Below are 19,408 nucleotides of genomic sequence, written 5' to 3' on the forward strand. Positions count from 1 at the left end.
TGGACCCATGGTTCAAAAGTTAGATCATGGTCGAGAAGTGGGGATGAATTTTTTTTTTTCGCCTCAACCCTATAGTGTGGGATGTCATTGGATAGGTCTTTTAAAATGAATATGAGTCTTTCCTAACATTTTTTTGATAAACGTGATATTTCCGGAAATATTCGCTTTGAAAGAAAAAATAATGTTTGTGAGTCCCCCTCTAACTTTTGAACCATGAGTCCAAAAAATATGGAAAAAGTCGTGAAAGTAGAGCTTAGTAAAGAATTTCATGAAAAACTATAGCGAATCTGATCGGTTAAGCCGTTTTTGAATTTTTGCAAAAAGTATATTTTGACGGATGGGTAACTACGGAACTCTACACTGAGCATGGCCCGACATGATGTTGGCCGTTAATTTCTATAATTGATCAGCAGGTGACTAAGCTTGCTTATTCTAAACTAAACATTTGAGTTATGATGAACAACTACGAAAAAACGACGTTTTGTTAAATCGTCTATTTTTTATCTCTTTGTAGTTAATTTAAACATCCTGTAGCTCGTAAAGTATTGACCGTAGAGTAAAAATTATTATTATTATTATTATTTAATAAGCAGGCAGGCAGTTATGGCAACTGATATGGCCTGTATCCAGTAATCATAAAGATATATATCATGAACGAGTATTAGATGTAGTGTTATGCTTGTCTAATTTATTTTTACACGACTGCCCAAAAAAGGAGTGTATTGTTTTCAGCGTTCATGTTTGTATGTATGTGAGTTTCTTTATTCCACCATAACTTCTGAATGCCTTAACCGATTTAGATGTATGATATATCATTGGAATCCTTACGTCATCCCGGGTGACATAGGCTATGTGACGTCATTATAAAAACAACATGGCGGACGTAATTCACAATAACGCACGACATTTGGAAAAAAAAATCTTGCAAACTTATCGAGTGGGGTATCAAAATGAAGAGCTTTGAGAGACGATTCAAAAGACATATGCAACATATGCAGTTGATTCTTACTTTGGTAGAATAAGGATTTTTGAAATATGTTAAGAAATTAAATCCTTCTATATTATTTTTAGTGACGTCTTAAATAAAATAATTTTACCGCTGATCATAAAAATATACGTAGTACACAAAAATATAAAATGGTATAGTGTAAATTTTTAAACTAATCAAACATTTTAAAATCGCGCTATTGAAATATTTGAAACCTAAAATTTGTGTGAACTTCGATTTAAACGATGATATTCGTATTGCTTATAAATTTGTACTTGTCTACTGATTTAACCCGGTTGTAAAGAAAAAAAAACAGATTTTGTTTGAACTCGTGCATTGCACGTGCACCTACTAACTCCATTTCATATTAGCTTTAATACTATACGAATTTTCATGATTGTAAACCTCGGTGTGGACGAGCACTGCAGACGAAAATTGGATACTGCAGTCACATGAGGGCGCACGAGCGGGCGGACCAGCTCAGTTCCCGCTCCTAGACATAATTTGCAGTCGCTGTGACCGAAATCGGTCAGGAGAGAAGAGAGAGAAAGAGAGAGAGAGAGAGTATGTTGATTTAACATGTAGAAAGCTCGCGACATGAAGTCGACTGTGTGTATTAATCTAAGGACTAAATAAAACAAGGCCCGAAGCGTCCGAGAGAGGAGCGCCTTTAATAATTTGGTGTTCAGACACAGAACGATAGTAGGTACAAATGTCTAAATTCATAACAGGCCAAAGTCTGAATTCCGCGTAGGGCCGGAGACCCGGAGTGCGCGTTTTCCGCAACTTCGCCCTAGTATCTTAAATTAATAACGAAGGCGCGCTTAAAGACCGAGCTGTGGGACCTCGTGGAGCTCGGCCTTCGGCCTTTGCATAGTTATAAGTCCTACGCATTTCGATATTTGTACAATGGTTTTGTGTTTCAGCACTAACCTCCCGCAGCTTTGCTTTAGGCTTTTCATAGAAGCGGGTCTCTCTTGGACGTCTTGAGCAAGTTTGCAAGTGTTAATTATACGTTAAAATTTCATAGAAATTTCCCATTTAAAATAATACTTGCACAGTCTGGTCAATCAAAATCGCTGCAGACGTATGTTTGTCTTATTCTATCAACCTGCTATTTTGCCGAAGGCCATGCGTGGGTCGTACCAAAGTCGCGTCAAAGATAATTTACCTAATAAAAATATTTTTTAAGTAAAAATTGAATTTATAAAACTTTATGAGTCTCCTGAGCCTCAAACATTCAAAACTACTAAGTACTACTTCTTAAAAGCTGTACCTATGTAAATATAAAGATGTGAAATGTCCCAAACCGTGAACATATTGCCCACAGAAAAGATGACCGTATTTCAATTCCGGAACGTTGAGCTAATTAAAAGGTCAAAATTAATATCTATATTTAAAAATTGCCTGGATTTTTTTATAAATCATATTATAGTTCGTTTTGTCACTAAAATGAATAAAATAAAATAAATTAATTAAAAAATTAAAAACACGACTGCGGAATTTTAAGCGAACTGAAAAGCTAAAAATTATTTTGATGTTAGTTACATAACTTTATGAATTTAAATTGGAATATAAATGTACACTTACGGTCATTTACTATAAATACAAAGGTTTATACTCATTTATGATGTGACTGTACCTGTGTATTTTATTTTGATTGCAGTCGGGGGACCTTGATGTAGTGCATTTTCCCATTCAAAAGGTCCCCCGACTGCAATCAAAATAAAATACACAGGTACACTCACGTCATAAATGTGCATAAACCTTTGTATTTACTGTAAATGACCGTAAGTGTACATTTATATTCCAATTTAAATTCATAAAGTTATGTAACTAACATCAAAATTATTTTTAGCTTTTCAGTTCGCTTAAAATTCCGCAGTCGTGTTTTTAATTTTTTAATTAATTTATTTTATTAAACTGGTTCACATTTTGTGCTGAAACTACGTCTTCCGGGAGTTTGTTCCAAGCCCTTACTACTCGGTTGCTCAGAAAGTGTTTGTAAGGGTTACTGTGAGACCTATGCCTTTCTAGCTTAAGTGATGACCTCTCAGACGATCGCTGTTGTTGCGCTTGAACATCTCTTGAAAATCCTTGAGGTCATAGTGCCCAGATAGTATTTTGTAACTCTCTATTAGGTCTCCGCGTTCTATGCGGTGCTTTAGGGTAGTGAGTTTCAGTTCCTTTAGTCTCTCCTCATATGGCTTGTTTTTAAGTTGACCTAATATGACCTAATTTGTAGAAAATTTTATGTAGAATCTTTTGTCCGAAGTAATTATAATGCTATTCGTACAGATATTCGAGATATGAGAAAAATCTGAAAAAAGGTACCTTCAACCCCCCCCCCCCTCCCCCCTACACCCTTAGCTAACCCCCACCCCCGAGGACTTTTTGTATGTTCATCTGTACACCACAAGGTATAATTGTACCAATTTTCAAAACTACACGAAGTATTTCCGCAGATCGCCCATTTTCGGCTTAATATGACGTAGCTATAAGAGGAAAGAGAAAATAGTGCTATGCTTTGTCTTTATCACCGACCGGGCATTTTTTCATGGTCGGGTTATGGCATCATAGCAAGGAGGCGATGGCGAAAAACTGAAATTTATAAGAGTGAAAGAGAAAAAGGATTATGCTGCCATACACGAAACTGTCAATACGTGGTGCTTGTTGCTAGGCCTATTTGAATCAAGAATATTTTGACTCTTGACTCAAAACCACGAAGATCTTTCCCCTTTTTTAGTTGACCTTACCTTAATAATGTTTGTTCGAAGTATAATTGCCGGGATACCGCCGTGTAGCCAAAATATTTTTCGCCAAATTTCACTTCCCAACCAACTTATGGCATCAGTTTCATTTCCCAAAAGAAATTTTAGCAAGTTTTTTACTTCGCAACCATTTCATTTCGCAACCCCATACTTGCGAAATGAAAATGACGTACTAGGTTGGGTTAGGTTAGGTTGGATTATGAAAATTTGCGAAATGAAATTTTGCCAAATGATAATTTGCGTAAAATAGTTTGGGAAGTAATATTTTGGGAAACGATTTTTGGCAATACATTAGTAAACCATAATTGCCTACCTTTTCAAGAGCCCGATTAATTGCAATTTATTTCGCAAATGATTTAAAATGCAATCAACTTTATGAAATTTCTCAGTAATATTTGCCAAATAACTAATGTGTCCATTCCTACAGTTATAATTCTGAAAACTTACTATTTTGATATATCTAAAAACCTGCGAAGTGCGAGTCGGACTCGCGCACCGAGGGTTCCGTACTTTTTAGTATTTGTTGTTATAGCGGCAACAGAAATACATCATCTGTGAAAATTTCAACTGTCTAGCTATCACGATCCATGAGATACAGCCTGGTGACAGACAAACAGACGGACAGCGGAGTCTTAGTAATAGGGGTCCCGTTTTTACCCTTGGGTACGGATCCTAAAAAGTGATATGACCTAACCTAACCCACTTTTCTGGTAGCAGTTTGGTTCTGGTTAGAACTGCGTAACCTAACCTAACCCACTTTTCAGGTCGCAGTTCGGTTCTGTAAAGGCCGCAGTTTTAACCTAACCTAACCCAATTTTCTGGTCACATTTCGGTTCTTTAAAGACCGCAGTTCTAACCTAACCTGCTTTCTTGTTAATAGCTACCAAGAAGAAACATCCTGGAAGAAACATTCGAACTTCATATTTGAAAGCTGTCATGAAATGAAGCTGAATTTACTAACTGAAATTCTAAATTGTTATTGTTATACATATTTATTTACAGTTTTCTATTAACATGTAAGTACATTTTAGAAAATTAGAGTAGTAACTAACTAATAATAAATAACTAACGTCTCATGCTGGTAAATTTCGATTTCATGATTACAAGGTATTTTTGGAAAGAAAGTGATAAAAGCTTGTAGTACCAAAAATGAAATTTTTGCCAAAAACAGATGAGTGTAGTCGATGTATCTCAGGCTGCATAGATAATATGCTTTTACATTACATCTGGTGCTCCATTACGACACCCTGTGCTATAATAAGCACATTACGTAACTACGTAGAAAATTTAAAGGGCCATATGTACTGTAAAACGAACGCTACACGCGCTAATAGGTAATTCGCAACTCGTGTCGATTTAAAACACTCCCTCCCTTCGGTCGTGTTTTAAAATTAACCACTATCGGTGCGAATTTCCTATTTTTCGCACTTGTATCGTAAATTAGCCTTACATGTGTAGTAGGTGTTATAGGCATCTTGCTTATGAACGGATGATAAGGATGATCAAAGCTGAGGGTAAGCTTATTTGGCATTATATGAGACGCCTATATCCAGCAGCAGGTGGCTGTCCTATGATTTTTTTTTATCAAACAGATACTCCTGCAAGCAATACCACATTATTAAATTAAGCAAATAATGGAAAATTTATCATTATTTGAAAGTGATAATATGACTTTAGAGAGTGATAATAAATAAATAATAAATAAATAAATAAATATTATAGGACATTCTTACACACGGTAAGCCCAAGGAGGCTTGTATTATGGGTACTCAGACAACGTTATATATAATATATAAATACTTAAATACATACAAAACACCCATGACTCAGGAACAAATATCTGTGCTCAACACACAAATAACGAACCCAGGACCATCGGCTTCACAGGCAGGGTCACTACCCCTTAGGTCAGACCGGTCGTCATAATATGAGGTATAATGACCCTGGTTTCGATTGGAATTAATTTCCAGGCCCGTTCCTCATCACGACGCGTGGCAGGGCTGTACTAAGCCCGAAGTGTGCGCTTCTTCGTTGCGGCTTATGAAGATGACCGTAAAGTATTCTAGAACCCACAAACAGAGATACCATACAAAGTTCACCTTTTACATTAAAGTATAAATTATCTTTGTTTTTGCTGCTATTTTAACTACAATCTATTTGGGTTTTTACCTCTTGCCTGTCATAAGGATCCTGAATTTTTAGTAATCTTTTAGAATTTTTCTTCGAGAACGATTTGTTCTGGTATAGACAGCACAACCGAAATTTAAACCCACACATATGAAAGCATAGATTTTGCTGATTCAATTTTGCTCGTTTTTATTCTCCCTAAGTAACCATGCATCATCATTAGCAAAAACAACTTCAGATAACAGCTATGCCATCATTGGCTCGTCTTCATCAGCAGTTCTACTTCACCAAAATGTGCTTTCCGAGTGCAAATGCAACAGTGACTAAAAAACACACAAATAACTATAGATGTATCTATATACCTATATACCATATATACCCATATAATATTAAACACAAATAGAAAAACAACCAAATATCGACGGTTTATATGTAATAAATAGATGATGTTTCCAGCACATTCCTCTGCCGCCTCAGCAATAATGGAGGGTGGTGTCGAGGGCATGGTAGCGGTGGTCACCTGGCTTTCCGACGCGGGACTAGCCTTCAATCTTCTCAGAAACTCGCGACAATGCCGACCCCCCCAAAAGTTACCGGGTGAGCGCACCTAACCACTATTAATTTTAGTGGCTGTAGGTAACTACAATCCGTCGCCTTTATTAGGTACCAAGGCAATGAAAAAAGGCAAGAAAGGAAATAAGAAAAAAAGGGAAGGAAAGGAGTTCAAGAAAAAAATAAGCAAGTAAATAGTGTAAATACGGAGTTACTGACAGGCAAATACTGCTGATCTCCTCAACCATGTATATTGTACCGTGAAGCTCTCATTGAAACCCATTTACACAGAGACCGATTACCGAAATTGGATACTGCAAAAGAGGTAAAGAGGTTAGTAATTCAACCTGTCATTCTATTTTTGCAGCATCGCGGCCGTCTCGCAACCCCTCAAACGCAGTAGCATCACAAACCGTCTCCGAGCACAATTATAAACGTCGGCGCCTATCTCCAGAACCTTATGCAAGCACCTATCAGGTATTCCGATTGCACCAAAAACATATCTATGTAGAGAGCCGGGAATGGACAAATAATTACAAATCACGACCGTAGTAGATAACTAGATATGTTTTAATTGCTACCACCCTTAAATTCTAACACGACGGGTTAACACCCGGGACGTTGTAGAATTCTAACGAATTTAAGGGTAACTTCTTAATTACGTAGTGCGTATCTACTTTTTTGACCATGGATAATTCTTGTAATTTTTTTATGAGTCACAAACACACTCGTACATATTTCCGTAGTTTTAAGATAAACAAACATAATAAACGAATTATGCCCTTTAGGTATCCCACTGCGGCGTGGACACCCGTTCCTCTGCTTGCGAACACACGGAGTTCCCGCCACAGAGGCAGAAACCATCAGGTTCGTCTCAGGATTGATTCACCTGGGGGCCTATTATATAGCCAAAATGACAATCGCACATCGGTAAACACTAAACGAAAAGTAAAAAGGTATCGGGATATTTCTATATGTTATTTAAGTTTCGATTGGTGTTTTCTATCAACTATTGCCATCTTGGCTAGGCCTCCTGGCCTCCACATCTGTACGTCTGTCAGCGCGTTGCCAGAATTCGTCACCAGAGTTGAAAGAGCGCAGCGCTTCCTGTTGAAGTTTATGTATTTTGAGCCTTTCAGATTTTCAACAAGCGAACTATGAAATTATAGTTGGTCAAAATGTAGGCGCGAAGGGATATCGTCCCTTAGAAAATTTGAATTTCGTGCCTTTTTCTACGGATTTGCTTGACCAACTATAAATTTAGTGACCAATTGTTGAGGAAATTATTTACTGTGTTAGGCGTCAGTGTATCTAAGATTTTAATATGGATGGGGGGGGGGATTAAATTCCACGGTAAGCTCAAGAAGGCTTGTGTTGTGGGTACTCAGACAACGATATATATAATATAAAAATACTTAATTACATAGAAAACACCAATAAGCCCATGACTCAGGAACAAATATCTGTGCTCATCACACAAATAAATATGCTCTTACCGGGATTCGAACCCAGGACCATCGGCTTCATAGGCAGGACACAGGAGCAGGACTTAATCGCGTATACTTAAACTACTGCTTACCTACTTCTTGCGTAGTGGCAAATGTATAAACAAGCTGCAGGCAGGCAGGCAGGTGTAACAGGTCCTCGTATGTAGGACTGTTATACTCACCCTACAGTCACACTTAACCGTATTTGGTCTTATATTATGGTTACACGTTTTCAGAATTTGGCAATTTTGAGGTGGGCAATATCAGATGTCATTCCCCTGCACGCAGTGACATCCATAACTACCGGGGAAACTTTGATACACTTGGAACCAGAGGTAATTTTTAGGGTTCCGTACCCAAAGGGTAAAAACTGGACCCTATAACTAAGACTCCACTATCCGTCTGTCCGTCTGTCACCAGGCTGTATCTCATGAACCGTGATAGCTAGACAGTTGAAATTTTCACAGATGATGTATTTCTGTTACCGCTATAACAACAAATACTAAAAAGTACGGAACCCTCGGTGGGCGAGTCCGACTCGCACTTGTCCGGATTTTTACTTAATCAGCTTTGCTTTCACCTTTGTTTCTAGGTATCCTGATATTCCTGATCCTGATGTATCTTTGATCAAATGATCACTCAAATATAAATGTAAATCACTCAAACACTACCTTTTCTGTTTAAGTAATTTATAGTTACTTATAATTCTAACAATTAAATAACAAGTAGGAAAACAAACCGCCTTGATTATTCCATCTCCATCTTTTATTAAAGTACACGATCTTGAGATAGCGTAGTTTCGAACGTATAGACACAGAACATTAATCGGGTCCTATGAACAGTAAATTTCTCAAGAAATTCTATCATAGATGTTTTACAGCTTCTTGGATCATATTATGTTATACTATTTTAAAATAATATCAGGCATTGTACTTATACATGTTTGATTAAGTAAAGATGTTTATTGCCTACTGTTTCTGTAATAACAGAAATAGCTTTGTTTTTGTGTAATATTTTAACCACCTTTAATATTTTAAACCTTGGTATCCATATTGAATTGACGTTACTACATATTTAAAGGGTGCCAGTTCAGGCTGCAGCAGGAACGAGACGTGGATGAATTCGTGAGCTCGCTCAGGAAGTACCCGAACGTGACTGAGCATTTGCCGTCCACTCAACTATTAGAACAACTCCTCAAAACTTCACGAAATCACTGTAAGCCCGATATTTCTCTTCAATTCCACCTGACAGGCATTTTTCGTCTTATCGGATTTAGAAAATACATAGGTTCCGCTTACACTAAGTTTGCACACCAAATATTCCAAATACTACTCCGGATTGTCCGGTTGTGTGATTGTGTGTGGATTGCGTATCGGCAAACGTAGCGTAGGACGCCAAAAACTAGATGGAGCGATGATCTTAGCAAGGCGGCTGGCAAGAGCCGGATCAGAGTTGCCGCAAATTGTGCTCAATGGCGTGCAATAGGAGAGTCCTATGTCCAGTATTGGACGAGAGTAGGCTGATGATGATGATGGTGATTGTCATTGTCAAGTCGGTGTAAACTAATTGTAGACAAACACTATCTCCTTAATTCCGAAGGTCACCCGGAGGATCATTGGCTCTCTGTTGCATTGTTTTTGCTTTTATTTAACACTAACAATACCTACATACTTCCAGTTAAATTTAATATTATCGACCATCTCCCATCCGTCTTTCTTTGCTTCTATCTGTCTTCAAATTTAGCAATAAAAAATGTTTTCAGCTCCAAAACAATCCCATGCCCCAGCACCATCAAAGAAGCGCCGTCACCATTGGGACAAGCCGCGACCCTTTGCGTCACTCAGTCCCTATGCCCATAAACAGAAAGAAAGTTACAGAAGATTACGAAAGAAGAAACACACCAACGCACATGTTGATTCAAAAGAGAAGGAATATTCTCTGCAAGGTGGACTTGTAAGGTGAACGCTTAAGTGCTGTATTGTAGCATGCTTTGCTTGCAAAGTTAAACAGGACACAGTTGTGTGATAGAATGAAATGGATGTAAGTGGATATGGGATGGGTGTGCTTTTCGAAGCGGAATGTTTTGATTTAATGAATAAGGGATAATAAGTTATTGTCATGAGGATATAATTTTTTGAGACTGCCGACCGACCGCCTTCATCCCAGACTTATTCCCAGTGTAACCGCCTTCGACTACTTGAACAGCGGAGCCCGATCGTCAGCAGGGAACTTAACTAAAAGTATCGAAAATACAATCTTCAAGAATGTTTTTAGAGTGAAGAACCGGGATAAAGGAAGACCCGTGGTGAGTTATTTAGTACCTAACTCTCCAAAGCATGTAGGCAGGTAGAGTCCATGTAAGCTACCTTTCCACCGACTTGAACAAAATGAGGTAATTATAAACATCATTATAATTTTAGAAGAGAAATTTCATGATGAAATTGACACTGTCATTGCAAATGCCATGCAGAGTTTGCTTGGTCCGACTCTAGGCAGGCATATTACATACATGAGATAGCTTTGGGTTTATTTGGCTGTCGAGTTGTTCAATAATAATAGCAAACCGCACAAATTTAGAGCGTTTCCACGTTGTGCGATTCGATATGGGATGTCGGATAAGAAGGCAAAGAAGTAAAAAAGTGCCTTTTATAAATTTAATTACCTATTATTTGTTGTCCGAAAGAAAGCGTTAATACAAAAATAAAAGGATACCATAGGGCATTTTCTAGCAGTTGTTTTTCTCCAAAGGTCGGATCGGACAATATGAAATCGCTCCTAGGACCGGAATGAGCAACGCTGGCCGGTTCACGAGTTAAAGTAGTCATAGTCGGTCTTAAATATATTTTTTGAAGGCTATTTACCAGTAAACAGTAACTACTAGTTAAATTTGTTATTATATTATATAATTATAATACTTAATAAAATTCAAACGCAATGGATAAATGTTCAATGATTAAATGAATATGACTGTGACTATGACTTCTAAAAATAAGATTTTTTCAGACAGCCTTTCCAGTTTGTCCGACGCTTCAGAGCAGATATGAGAAGCATTTAAAGAAATACCACGCGGTAAGCAAGCCTATGGATGCCTGAACTTCTTTACTCACTTGAAACATTTATTTATTTATTTTTTGAAAATAATAACATATATTAGGTAATATTGTCTTCGGTTACCGCGATAGTTACTCATGAAATAAAACTATGAAAACGGATTATATCGCGTATATTGAATTTATAATACATCCCGACGTTTCGAACTCTTTACAGCGTTCGTGGTCAACGGGTGACTGAGGAAAAATTACAAAATGCAAAAATACCCACATACTAAAATAATGAACAATCATAGACTACAAACTTTAAGGCTGGTTGTACGTGCAAAATCGGTTCATAAGGCTAGTTATACACTATAATTATTTTTCAAGTAAAGATATATATATATACGCGATAAAAATAAACTATGCCGGCTCCAACCCTACACCACTATATACTATATTGGGATACCCTCCTACAATTTAGGAGGGAATTAAATCTTCTCGGGTCCGTGGTGTAGGGTTGGAGCCGGCATAGTTTATTTTTATCGCGTATATATATATATCTTTACTTGAAAAATAATTATAGTGTATAACTAGCCTTATGAACCGATTTTGCATGTACAACCAGCCTTAAAGTTTGTAGTCTATGATTGTTCATTATTTTAGTATGTGGGTATTTTTGCATTTTGTAATTTTTCCTCAGTCACCCGTTGACCACGAACGCTGTAAAGAGTTCGAAACGTCGGGATGTATTATAAATTCAATATACGCGATATAATCCGTTTTCATAGTTTTATTTCATATATTAGGTACTTATGTTACTTTTCCAATATACTCGATACGAAGCACACGCCCGGTTTGTCTCCGATTCTCTCAATATCCTCCGTCATCCGCTCACATGCCAATAGAATTGATGTGTAATTGGTGAATTAAAATATATTATGGTAATAGGATAAGTACAGAAATAGTAGGTACAATTTTTTCTTTGCTTTTAAAAATAACCTACGGCCTTTTTAGGGTTCCGTACCCAAAGGGTAAAAACGGGAGTAGTAATAACTAAGACTTCGCTGTCTGTCTGTCTGTCTGTCCGTCTGTCACCAGGCTATCTCATGAACCGTGATAGCTAGACAGTTGAAATTTTCACAGATGATTACTAAAAACGGAAAAATATTTAAGGGGGGCTCCCATACAACAAACGTGATTTTTTTGCCGTTTTTATAGATAATGGTACGGAACCCTTCGTGCGCGATTCCAACTCGCACTTGGCCGGTTTTTTTTAAGAGGAAAGGTGACGGCCGCTTCTCCATACAAAGGTAAGGAGGCATAACGTATTAATGTATGTTGAAAACATGCTTGCAGACGACCTCTAAAACCCCTCACGTGGACTTGGAGAACCTTCCGACGTGTAGCAAGTGTTTGCTAAAGCGGCCATGCCCCTGCGAAGCTGCCAAACGCGTCCGTCGGCATGTAGGTAAATAAACACAATTTTCTAACTACAGGCTTGCAAAAAATCACACGCAGTTATGACAATCCTTCAGGCCCTTCCTGTCATATACCGGCCTTCACCATACAAAATATATCGTCGCTATACTTACTCAACCTCATATCTGCCACAATCATTTGATGGAAATGTCGCTTTTCTTTCATTCGGAATACGGGTGTTTTTGTCATCAAATGACTGTTGCAGTTACGAGGATGAGTAAGTATAGCGGCGATATGGATGGGGTAGTATTTTGTATTGGAGACGGCTGCTATATGACGGCACCGCTATCCTAAGGAAGAGCGAGGCCTCCCAACACAAGCATTGTTTAGCTTACCAAGCGGCTCAATCCCCTGTATCACAAAAATGTATATTTTTATGAAATAAAGAATTTTGTATTTTTGTATTACATTCGCGGTGTCACCGTAGATTTCCGAGGTATCTTTTATCTACCCCAATGGCAATATAAGAACTCACTGACTATAAACAGACCTGCTAGCATGAGTTGGGGTCTCACGCGCGACTCCCTACATCTAGCACAACTTCAAGTAGATACGGACACTACGGACTCGCGCGTGAGAACGCAACTCATGCTAGCCGGTCAGAGCTCGTCATAAACAATAAAATGGTTATATTTTGTAGATAGTAAATAGCTAAGTTGCTTATATAATTACCTCTTTAGCCCATTATAAAATAACAACTTGATTTGTCCCTAGATAAAGATGTTCAAGAAATAAGACAATTTGAAGACGCTATTTTTTCCTGGCTTAAAGATATACCTGTCTATCCAAATGAAAACCCACAGGATAAATTTATTAGAGATGATATTGTTAAAAAATTAGCAGAAACGCTTAGTAAATTCAATGATGCGGACTTTGCTATTAAGGGGAAAGAAGAAATTAAACGAGCATTGGATAAAATGCCGATGTGGTACCCGAAGGGAGAAAATGAACGAGAGAATTTTATAAATGATATTGTAGACAACTTGTTGGAGAAAATAAATGGCGTTCAAGAAATGAAAATGTTTAATCAAGCTACAAAAGACTTTTTTGATGACATTAAGTTTGGAAAGGAAGTCGATGCACAACAAGCATTAGATGATATTATTAGAGAATTAAATAAAATAGCACTTAACAGACCAGAAAATAATGACATATACAGAGATCTGTTAAAAATGAAGGCGTTTGAACTACTGGATGGACTCCAAATTAAAAGTAACGGAAATAAATACGAATATTTGAATAAATTGTCCAACGAGCTTGCAGATCGCTTATTAAATGTATCTATTAAATCCAAAGACGCGGAACATAAAATAAACTTGGATAATGCTATTAAAAATATGCTTGATGAAACCAATGTTCGTATCAAAGATAGAGATAATGTCGAAAAAAAGTTGCAGGCTGTTATAGCTGATGTTGTTGCACAAAATATTGATAAAGATGAAGCTGAAATTAAAATAAAAAGTATACTAGACGGAAAAGTTCCAGATAGCGAAATTGAAAATATCGCTAATAAGACACTTACATTGGCAGAAATAAGTCAAAATGCAACACAGATAGATCCAGAAACCATAGTTGAAGACATACGGGACATCCTTGACCTTGCCAATGTTCAAATTAAGAATAGAGCGAACTTAGAGAAAGATTTAAGTCAACTCGTGTCAGATATAAACACAAACAACATAGAAGAAAATAAAGCAAAAAGTAAAATAAAATCTATACTTAAAGGACAAGTTCCGGAAGATAAACTCGCAGAGATTACTGAACAGGTACTAATATTAGCTGATCGGGTGAAACCAGTTGATGATGAAATGAAACAAGTAATAAAAGGAGACGTACGAGACATCCTATCCGATGTTCAAATCAAAAATAGTGGAAAAGTAGAAAAAGATTTAAGTAAGCTTATTGCAGATATTACCGCGAAAGGTATAGATAAAGATCAAGCTGAAACACAAATTAAAGCTCTACTCAAAGGAAAAGTACCGGAAGATAAACTCAAAGAAATTACTGAACAGGTACTAACAGTATCTGATCGGGCGAAACCTATTGATGAAAAAACGAAACAAGTAATAAAAGGAGACGTACGAGACATCCTAGCCGATGTTCAAATCAAAAACAGGGAAAATGTAGAAGAAAATTTAAGTAAGCTTATTGCAGATATTAACGCGAAAGGTATAGATAAAGATCAAGCTGAAACACAAATTAAAGCTCTACTCAAAGGAAAAGTACCGGAAGATAAACTCAAAGAAATTACTGAACAGGTACTAACAGTATCTGATCGGGCTAAACCAATTGATGATGAAACGAAACAAGTAATAAAAGGAGACGTACGAGACATCCTAGCCGATGTTCAAATCAAAAACAGGGGAAAAGTAGAAGAAGATTTAAGTAAGTTTATTGCAGATATTACCGCGAAAGGTATAGATAAAGATCAAGCTGAAACACAAATTAAAGCTCTACTCAAAGGAAAAGTACCAGAAGATAAACTCAAAGAAATTACTGAACAGGTACTAACAGTATCTGATCGGGCGAAACCAATAGATGATGAAACGAAACAAGTAATAAAAGCAGACGTACGAGACATCCTATCCGATGTTCAAATCAAAAACAGGGGAAAACTAGAAGAAAATTTAAGTACGTTTGTTGCAGATATTATCGCGAAAGATATAGATAAAGATCAAGCTGAAACACAAATTAAAGCCCTTCTCAAAGGAAAAGTACCGGAAGATGCACTAGAAGATATTACTGAACAAGCACTAAAATTAGCTGATCGGGTAAAACCGTTAGATACAGAGACGAAACAAATCATTAAAGAAGATATACAAGATATCTTTGACAATTCCAACATTCAAATTAAGAATAGAGGGAAAGTAGAAGAAAATTTAACTACACTAGTAGCTAATATATCTAAAGGCATGGGCAAAGACAAAGCTATAACACAAATTAAATCTCTCCTTAAAGATACAGTTCCGGAAAATAAACAGGAAGAAATAACTAAAAAGATACTTTCATTAGCCACTAAAATCAAACCTAAATTGAAATCAATAGATCTGGAAACTAAACAAAATATAGATAAACAGTTAAGTGATATCCTTTATCAGTCAGCACCTTATATAAAGGACAAACGCAAAGTTGAAGAAAAGTTACGGAGTCTTGTATCTGACATACTGATGAAAAAAGTCGGTACAGACAAAGCTAAACAGTCTATTAAAAGTATACTTAAGGGTGAAATTCCGAAGGACAAGGTAGAAAATACCATACTCAAGGTCTTAGAGTTAGCTAAAAATATAGAGGATAATCAAAGTATGCATTATCCTATATCAGAAGAAACCCTTAAAGAAGACATAAGTGACATCCTTGATCGTACTAACGTCCGCATTAAGAACAGAGACATAGTTGAAAAACATTTACATGATATTATAAGCGATCTAGTTATGCGCGGTTTGGATAAAGTTAAGGCTCAAGATTACATCAATAGTACGCTCAAGGGAAATGTACCGGACAGTCAGGTTGAAGAAATCTCTAAGAAAATATTTGCCTTGGCTGAGAATGTATCGCGAAGCTATAGTGAATACAGCGATGGCCCAGTTGCTTCATCAACTCAAAATGAAGAAAAAATATTATTTGATCAGGTCTTTGAAGTTATAAGAGATTGGTTAAAAAATCTGAACATCCATTTAAGTAATAATAAATTGAATGAAGTAGCGGAAGCTATAGCAAATGAAACCTTAGACAGGCGGAAGTATTTGCAGCTCAATCCAGGAGTAAAAATCTCAGAAGCTAAGGAATCGGAAATATTAAAAGAACAAATTTATAAGGTGCTGAACAATTTAATAGATAAAAAATTGGTGCAGTCAATTATGACACAAGCTGATGATTTAATGAATTCTCTAAAACAAATTCCTAATCTTCAAGTATCTGAAGACTATAGCCAAGGATTGGTTCAGGACAGCAAGCAATTTGTTCAAGAAAACTTAGAAGGTGCTTTGCTAGATTGGTTAAGGCAGTCACCGATTTATCTAAATAAGGACCTAAGAAACAAACAAACTCAGGAGCAAATAATGATAGAGTTAGCTGAATCTCTAGCAGCTGTTCTTGGCTCTCAAGCAATACAAAAACCAGGTACGAATCTAGACGAAGCTTTGTTAAAAGAAATCTCTAAACACATAGAGCGTTTCCCCTTAGGACCTGAATTTAAATCTAAAGAACATATTCGGAAGCTGTGTAATCACATATTAGACTACCTGAAAAAAATACAGTTGTTTCAAGATATTTCAGCAAGAGATTCACAAAGAACAAAGTCTTCTTTCATGTCTTCAACAAATCAATTAAATGACATTGTCAAAGATTGGTGTGATGCATTGCCGCTTTCAGATACAGACGGGGCTTTTCGAATAAAACAAGATCTTGCTAATAGAATAATATTAAAAGTAGGAGAAATGAATATGAACCAAGATATATTTAATGACGATTTGTTATATGATGAAATACTGCAAGATTTTATTGATCAACAGGTAAATGAGTTGCCAATAGAAAAAGATATTACTGACGTCAGTAAAAAAATTCTCATTGATCAAATTAAACAAATTAAACAAAAAATACAAGACGATTTTATTGGAAGAAAATACAAGCAACAACTTCGCGATACTATATCAAATATCTTGCCTTCAATGGCTTGCCCAACGGCAGAGGACCTGGCATCGTTCGAGTTGATGAAAGAGAATCTTGCGGATGCTTTTATCAACCTAAATTATTCAGTAGAAGATGACACAGCTAGGGCTAAATTTAAACGCAGAATAATGGATGAAGTCAACAAATATGTTAATGACTATTTGAAACGTTGTCCAGCAACTCCCGTTAGTACAAGAAAGCTTAACGAGGACTTGTATAATGCTTTAAAGAATGTGCCAGTACCCGGCGACGAATCAATGCGAACTGAAGTAGAGTCTGTACGAATGAAAGACGTTATCAATGGTTGGCTTAAAACATTGCCTATGAGTAGACAGTCTATATCTGAACAATTACATACGAATAAAGTAGTAACACTAATGGCGCAAAAACTGCAAGAATTAGAGAACGAGTTTCATCCCGATTTTGAAGCAATCGCAGTAGCAGAGATTGCCACATACCTAAAGAAGCTTCCTTTAAATAATAAAAACAATCTACAAGAGATGGCTAAGAAATTGGTCGACAAGATAAAAAATACTGCTGAATCAAGAGCATTTGTTGAAGGAACGAGATCTAAACTCACTGATGACTGTTTATGTGAAGATTTTGCATTGCCATGCATTCCAAGGCGAATTAGCTACCCGTCCTGTGCATCTTTTATCCCTCCTTGTGGATTAAGCAAAGAGGACCAGGAAAAAATGCAACGAATAAGAGAGCGGGCTGTGCTTTGTGAAGTTGGTACACAATCACGACGATGTAGAGATGCCGCTGTGAATCCACCGCCCTTGAATCACGAGAGTCAAACAGACATGCCTTGTAACAACAATAAATATTGTCAACATGCAGAGAAGCCTGAACATGTGTGCTGTAAATCTGCCACACTAAGAACCAAACGAATACCAATCAGCACTCGTCCTTGCCCATCGACTTCAGGCCAGGCTGACTGTTCCCCATACGTCGTAGTGAAAGAATATTATTGGGATTCGAACTTAGGTAACAAGGTAGAATTCGCAACTCAAACTCCCGTTGAAGAATCTGGCAGAATATGTATACCTTCGTCATTCTTAAATACTGAACGCTTATGTCGACCCCGGTCCACACTAACATCACGAAGAGTTCCAGTTAAACAGCGCTCACGCCCAGAAGCTTCTACTTGTCAAAGACCGACACCAAGAAGACAATTCACTAGCGCTTGCCCAAACGAATTCTTCAACCGTCCGAAACACTGTCCGAGATCTCCTCTTGTACCAGATTATTTAAGAAGTAGTTACAGATGTGTTGGACCAAGTTGTACTCGTGGTCGAATGAAGTCACCTTGCTTGTCTTGTAAGAGAGATCCCACGACAATCTGTGATAAATGCTTCCCAATGCATGTGTGTCCACATCCTACATGTCTTTATTTTAAATGACCAGTATGTTTGTCTTGTTTTGTTTGTGTTACGTGAGTTACATCGGTGTTATTTCCTGTTTAATCATTTTTTTTATTATTGGCTTTTTATTTTGAGATGTTATATGAGATGTTTAGGCAATAGGCCTCGAAAAAGAAACCTAGTCTCTAATTATCATTCCTTAAAAATGCAAATCGCGGGAATAAGCTAGTATTAATATTATCTGTTTCCGTGAGTGCGCCTATGCGGCCTATGCCTGGTATAATTTAGAGAGCCGGTTTTTTGTCGAGAAGTCTTCTAGAAATCGATTTTCGCTCATGTCATCTCGGATATGGGTATATTTAGTATCAATGCATTCAGTATGATATCCTGAACACGAATATATGAGATGACAAGCGCGAAAATGGTGGGGGTAGTTACTGTAACGTCATAAAGTCGGCAATATAATAGTAGATTGTACACCAAGGGGATAAAGCACTGTTTTATGTCACGGGCGCGACATTGAATCCTGAACGTAACGAAGGACTCCCAGTGTTACTCCCGAGCGCAGCGAAGCGAGGGAATTAATACTGAGTCCTGAGTGCAGTAAGGGATTCAAGCGCCCAAGACAAAAACAGTTTTATTCCCGAGGTATATACTCTACTTTTCTCACCTTATGCGAGACAATAAAAAACAGGCTTAGTTCGCAACTTGTTTCTGCCGGCGTGGCCTACTTGATTTAACAAATGAAGATCGTGCGAATCTAGTAGGCCGCGGCTTCGGTTTTCGAAAATCGAGTTGGCCACGACCGCTAATTACCTGGCCGCAGGCGGGTGCAACACATTTTGGTTAACGGAATTAGACTTTATCGTCATAGCAATAAGGATTACGAAAAGTGAAAATTACGTTGTTGACCGGCGGGTTATAATGAAATTCC

The 19,408-nt window shown here is 37.2% G+C and overlaps 1 protein-coding gene across 1 annotated transcript; it reads left to right on the forward strand.

Moving 5' to 3' along the window:
• The first annotated feature begins 5,718 nt into the window (after nt 1-5,718).
• LOC134748281 (uncharacterized) lies at nt 5,719-18,513 on the forward strand. The gene is made up of 11 exons (XM_063683018.1): nt 5,719-5,811; nt 6,343-6,483; nt 6,806-6,915; nt 7,227-7,305; nt 8,162-8,260; nt 9,006-9,140; nt 9,688-9,883; nt 10,104-10,230; nt 10,929-10,994; nt 12,317-12,428; nt 13,154-18,513. The coding sequence occupies exons 2-11, from the start codon at nt 6,369-6,371 to the stop codon at nt 18,511-18,513; spliced, it is 6,399 nt and encodes a 2,132-aa protein (XP_063539088.1). The 5' UTR covers nt 5,719-5,811; nt 6,343-6,368.
• The last annotated feature ends 895 nt before the right edge of the window (nt 18,514-19,408 follow it).

The sequence above is a fragment of the Cydia strobilella genome, chromosome 1 (assembly GCF_947568885.1).
Source record: "Cydia strobilella chromosome 1, ilCydStro3.1, whole genome shotgun sequence".
NCBI lineage: Eukaryota > Metazoa > Arthropoda > Insecta > Lepidoptera > Tortricidae > Cydia > Cydia strobilella.

Bases quoted from the DNA above. Each gene is read 5' to 3' on its own strand.
- LOC134748281 (XM_063683018.1), top strand. From the start codon at position 6,369: ATGGAGGGTGGTGTCGAGGGCATGGTAGCGGTGGTCACCTGGCTTTCC. The intron at 7,306-8,161 runs GTTCGTCTCAGG...ACACGTTTTCAG, and splicing joins ACAGAGGCAGAAACCATCAG to AATTTGGCAATTTTGAGGTG. The intron at 8,261-9,005 runs GTAATTTTTAGG...ACATATTTAAAG, and splicing joins TGATACACTTGGAACCAGAG to GGTGCCAGTTCAGGCTGCAG.